The sequence below is a fragment of the Netta rufina genome (assembly GCF_964035555.1).
Source record: "Netta rufina genome assembly, chromosome: 4".
NCBI lineage: Eukaryota > Metazoa > Chordata > Aves > Anseriformes > Anatidae > Netta > Netta rufina.
This window is the reverse complement of record NC_140127.1, coordinates 16082979-16088604: the sequence shown is the minus strand read 5'-3', so window position 1 is coordinate 16088604 and position 5626 is coordinate 16082979. Positions and strand designations below refer to the sequence as shown.

The window sequence follows — 5626 nt, the reverse complement described above, 5'->3', positions numbered from 1 at the left end:
TCAGATTACAGGGGATGAGAAAATACGCAAGCAGACGCAGAGCTCAGGTTAACTTTCCTCCTGTTTAAAATCAGCTGCAGGTACGTGGCTCCCTACCACCATCTCGTACAGCAGCAGGAGGCTACAAGGCGGAGTGGTGAGCTTATAATTTTGAAATACTGCTTGAGCCTGCCCCCACTTTGTGATTAGCACCACTCACAGCTTACTCAAATGTCACCTGAAGAGACCTGTTGTGTCCAGAGCCCTCAAAGAGGGCAAGAACGGGGTAAATTCAGTCTTTCTGAAGACTGTTGCCCACAACCAAAAGTGAGCAATTTACAGACAGCAAACTGCCACAGGATAAGGGAGACAAGAGCCTCTTTAAACCTCTGAGTGTGAAGCAGACAAAGAGACTGCAGGTAGCAGAGCTGCACATCTTGCCAGCATGCAGCATTACACCCCCTTAATCCCCAAATGGGATTTGCAGCCGAGGCTGTAAGGGCAGAGACGTGCCCCAGCCTCTGAATCAACACAAGCTACTCACTCAACACTTTTTTGCGGGTGCCTCCCAAGGGTATCCGAGCTACCCGGGAAGCGCGGCGCTCCCAGCCAGGCGAGATGCGTTAGCGTTACCCACGTCACTCGAACAAGCTCAGCGAGGTTTTTCCACCCATGCCAGCATTCAGCATCGGCCTCAGCCCCGCAGATACTCCAGCAGTCGCTTTGTGCTGCCTGAGCGCGTTCCTCTGCCTTCAAGAACACGGCTTGCAGGGCGAGAGCTGGCATTTCTCAAGAGAAAAACCTTCCAGTTCGCAGTCAGTGCCGGGCTTATGGTAAGTGAGGTAATACTTCCCAGTGGCACTTAAGTGCAAATGCAATATCAGGGAAAGCTGTAAAATGCCTCCTGCTTACATCTGAGTTCATCAAACCCAAACAGCATTTTCATAGCAATGCTGTTGTTTGCCACTGTTATTTACTTGGATTTTTTATCTCCACAATCTCTCCTCCTCTCTTGTTTGTGATCACAATTATATCATTATGCTCCACGCACTGCATCCCAACCGCTTCCACTGAGGGTGTGCTGCCATCAAACACAGAGCTGTGAATGCAATTTAGAGCTCAGGAGGTGTTTCTGCCTTGAAAAGCTGTACCAAAGGCACGTGCAGGATGTTAAAATATTAACTTTTCAGATATGGCATCCCCCTTCTCCCAGCACCTGCGCCCTCCTCAGACGAATGCTTCCGATGGGGTGTAACCACACTCTCCTGCTCCACACCGCAGTAAAAACCCAAAGCAAGATGCGGTGTAGCATAAAAGTGCAGTTCCTCTTGCTGCTGCCACCTAAGCAACCCACAGCTTGGCACGCTGCATGACTCTCTTGATACACTGCTGAAACTGTAACTTCTGCCCTGGAAACTTAAATGTTTCTTTTGGGGCTACCCCCACCATTCCAGAGGTTACATTTTAGCAGCCCTGCAACTCCACAGCGCAATTTATCATACAAACCAGCCTGGTAATGTACTGTGGCAGAAACTAATCGTCCACAATCAGCACCTCAGAAGTGCAGACCTGAGCAGCTTACTTTCTGGAGAGCAAAACCACCGCACACATCCGCTCTCACAACCTCAAATGTTATCCTAAGGTTTAGCGTTACCAAAGCACAGCTCGCAAACCCACGCACGACATCTACTGCAATCTCTGCCTCGGGTTTGTGAAGGTTGCGTGCACGCTTCTGGGTTTGCAGTGGCTGACCAGAGGACAGGCAGCTAAAAATATTTCTGGTCACCTGAGAGCTTGCCGTAGACTTCTGGAGCGTGACTGAGGGCCTGACCCAGGCTTCTTTAAAGCCAGAGAGCCTGTACTGAGCTCAGTCCCTCTGTGCCTCTACTCCCTGACAGCAAGACAGAAAGCAAATAAATAAATAAATAAAAACTCATAAAAAAAACTCCCTCGCACGCTTTCCTCCCACTATCTGTGCCCCAAACCCCTTGGGACATGGCTGGAGCTTGCCTGGTGCATATGGGGCACGTTGCCCACCGGGGCACTGACCTTATCCGTGCTCCTCAGCTGTGACGTACACACGAGCAGTGATAGCATTAGAGACACACAACCAAAATCAGATCCCTGGGTCCTGCCTGACCTCCCTCAGTGAGCGTGGAGATGATACGAGATGCAGCCTGACTTGAGACACTCGTGGGGCTTGCATGCAGCTGTCATACAGGGGCACGATGCCTGGCAGGTGTGACAGCAGCCACCCTGACCCCCACCACATCCCGTCCAACCCTGTTCACTGCCAGCTCTCACGAGCCACAGAGTCCCCCAAGGGGTGCAAGGTCCTGTGGCGGTGTCAGAGAGGCTCCCAGGGGGTTCTGAGGAGGACAGGGGACGGAGACCACCCCCAGCTCAGCACCGAGACGGTTTGTCGCCGAGCACGGCCAGCTCAGTGCCCGGCTGCTCCTCTTCCTCGCCACCCCGGGCGAGGGCGATGGGGGCGGAGAGGCCCGGCGGGGCGGGAGGCGGGTTCCCCGGCCGGCCAGGGCAGCGGCAGCGGCAGCGCCCCGCCGAGCCCCGGGAGCCGAGCTGCGAGGATGGCTCGGGAGCTGAGCCAGGAGGCCGTGCTGGACTTCTTGTGGGGGGCCGGCGGCCGAGCCCCCAACGCGGCGCTGCTCCGCCACTTCCAGGCTTTCCTCCGCGACCCGGCGCTGACGGCCGAGCAGCGGGGCGAGCGCCGGGAGCGCTTCAAGCGCCTCGTCAACTCCGTGGCCACCGTGCGCCCCGCCGGCCCCGGCGCCTCCAAGGACATCGTCCTCCGCCGCAGGTACCGAGACCTCCTCGACGAGGAGCTGCCGCCGCCGGGGGAGCACCGGCCGCAGGAGGAGGAGGAGGAGGAGGAAGAGGAGGAGGAGGAGAAGCAGCCGCAACCCCCGCCGCCCCCATGCCAGCCCGGCCCGTCGGGGAAGGCGCTGGAGAAGGGGCAGCACCCCTCGGGAGCCGTGTCGGGGGGCTGCGCCTCCCGGGGCCGCGGGGGGCTGTGCTGCGAGTGCCGCCGGGCGCTCCGCGATGCCGCCGCCCGGCCGCCCCCCTACCGGAGCCGCCCGCTGGCTTTGGGGTCGGAGGTGCCGCTCTTCGTGTCCCCGCCGCCCTACCGGCCCCCGCAGCCGCCCCCCGCCGCTCCTGCCCGCTCCCCGGCCCTTCCCCGGGGGCCGCCGCCCTCTGGGGCAGCCCCCGCGGGGTCCCTGCCACCGGCGGACCCCAAGGGACCGCCCCCTGCTCGGTCCCTGCCGCTGCCCCCGGGCCCCAGGCTGCCCCCATCCCAGTCCCCACCGCCGCCCGCTGCCCGCCTGCCCCTACCCAAGGCCCCGCCACCCTCGGCAGGCTCAGGGGTACGACCCCCTGCCGGGCCACCCCAGCCCCTGCTGCTGTCCCCCAGCCCCAGGGTGCCGCCCCCCAGCAGGCCACCCCAAGCCCGGACCCCGCAGCCACCCCGCCGGGAGCCACCCCTGTCGCAGTCCCCGCTGTGTCGCTCAGCTCCGGGGACGCTGCCCCTGTCCCAGTCCCAGTCCCTGCAGACGCTCACTGCTGAGCGCTCCCCACCCCAGACCCTGCTGCTTTCACCGTGCCCGGATGCGTTACCCTCCACCCGGCTGCCCCCGTCCCAGTCCAGGTCCCTGCAGCACCTCCCCACCAGGCCGTCCCCATCCCCACCACGGCTGGAGGGGCTCACGGTGCCACCCCATGGACCAGCACGGTCCCGAGCCCCGCTGCTGCACACCCCCAGCCTGCCCTCACCCCTCACCCCACCACCCCCAGCCAGCCCTACAGTGCTGCCCCCCTGCTCCCAATCCCCCCCGCTGACCCCTACGGGGCCACCACAATCCCCGGAGAGCGGCCCCGCAGCCCCGCTGCCTGTCTTCAGGAGCATCAGGTGCCAGCTGGCGTTGCTGGAGGTGCAGGGCGTCCCCCCATCGCTGCAGGACGACAGAGGGGGGCTGCCCCGCAGCCTGCCCTCCAAGAGCTCCCCCGTGCACGTCCCAAACCGGGGGCTGGTGGTGCCGCTGGGGCGGCGGGAGCACGCCTGGCTCGTGGCGGTGTCGGCGGGGCGCTGGGCCCAGGTGCGGGGGCTGTTCCTGGAGGAGCCGGAGCTGGCCCTGCAGCGGGACTTCGTGACGGGCTTCACGGTGCTGCACTGGCTGGCCAAGCATGGGGACGGGACGGGCCTGCAGGAGCTGGCGGGAGCGGCGCGCCGGGCCGGGCTGTCCCTGGACGTGGACGTGAGGTCGGGCTGCGGCTACACTCCGCTGCACCTGGCCGCCATACACGGCCACCAGCTCGTCATCAAGGTGCTGGTGCTGCAGCTGGGGTGCCAGGTGCAGGTGAGGGATGGCAGCGGGCGCCGGCCCTGGGAGTACCTGGGCGGCAACACCTCCGGCGAGATCTGGCAGCTCCTGCAGGCGCCCCGGGGCACCATCATGTTCCCCACGCAGCCCCTGGCCCGCAGCGTGTCCTCCGTCAGCAAGGCCTCGCTGCCCGCCGGCAGGGCGACGCTGGCCGCCTGCCTGAAGCCGCAGCGCAGCCGCGGGGCAGCGTCCCACCGGATCGGCAGCGAGAGCGACTGAGAAACTGCTCCCTGGCACCCCTGCCACTGGAGGCGCACCCAGGGGAGGCCAGGTGGGCGCAGGGAGCCGCGAAGCAGGCTGGTCCTCTGGAGGAATGTACTCTTAAATTATTGCAATGAAACGTTATCCCAGTCTCTCTGCTCTCCCTCCAATTTCTTGCTTTTCTACAAGTGAGAGGATGTGGCTCCTCGGCTGGAAACGCGTCTGAACCCGGGGAGGCAACTCACGGGGCAGGCACCAGCTGCTGGGGGCACCGACAACCACCAGCGTTTGTGGGACTGTGGGTTTGGGGTCTCAGGCTCTGCGGTGATGCTCACAGCCTCCCAACCAGGTCAGAGTGTTCCAGGGACAGCTTGCTGCTAGTCCTGGGGCTTGCAAAACGCTTGCTTGCACCACCGAAATTCTGGGGAGTAGCTCTGGCTGCCTTTCTAACGCCGGCAGATTAAGGATGAGCCCCACCATTAAAAATGCGGTTGGTCTGGGTCCGGCCTCCCAGCAAGAGCCCTCACAGAGCGACTGTGGCAGAGGGCGGCAGCCAGAGAGCCGCGAGGGCAGGAGGGTGGTAACACACCCGCCCCGTTCCTCAGCCCTTCTCGCCCACCAGTCCCCGCAGAGAGGAATGCAGGGCAGCACCGCGGCCCCGCTCCTCCCCACGGCTGCTCCAGGCTGCCCAGCAGCACCGATACTGCCCCCGCTGTGTGTGCTGCTCCTCGCCCCGCAGGACGGGGAAGTGGTACCCATGCTGTGGCTCCAGAGGCCCGTTCCCACACCTCGGGGACACGGAGCATCACCGCAGGGATCCGGGTTGGACGGACAAGGAGCGGTGCCACGGCGCGGGCCCCAGGCTCGTGGGAAGGAAGGCAGTGTTGCAGCCAGAGCTGTGTTTCCCCAGAGACCCCAGTCCTAAATTGCCTCAGAGGTGTTTCGGGGTTGAATGGGGGCCCAGGAGCAAGGAAGTGACATCCAGCACGGTCATTCAAACCACAGATGGGCTTTAGGAATCCCACTGGATCAAGAGAATGACATGCAGG

General features: G+C 63.1%; 1 protein-coding gene across 1 annotated transcript; it reads left to right on the top strand.

Moving 5' to 3' along the window:
- Positions 1-2567: 2567 nt before the first annotated feature.
- SOWAHB (sosondowah ankyrin repeat domain family member B) lies at positions 2568-4595 on the top strand (the record flags this gene model as incomplete). The annotated part of the gene is made up of 1 exon (XM_084286038.1): positions 2568-4595. One exon carries the CDS (start codon positions 2568-2570, stop codon positions 4593-4595), a length of 2028 nt encoding a protein of 675 aa, XP_084142164.1.
- Between the last annotated feature and the right edge of the window lie 1031 nt (positions 4596-5626).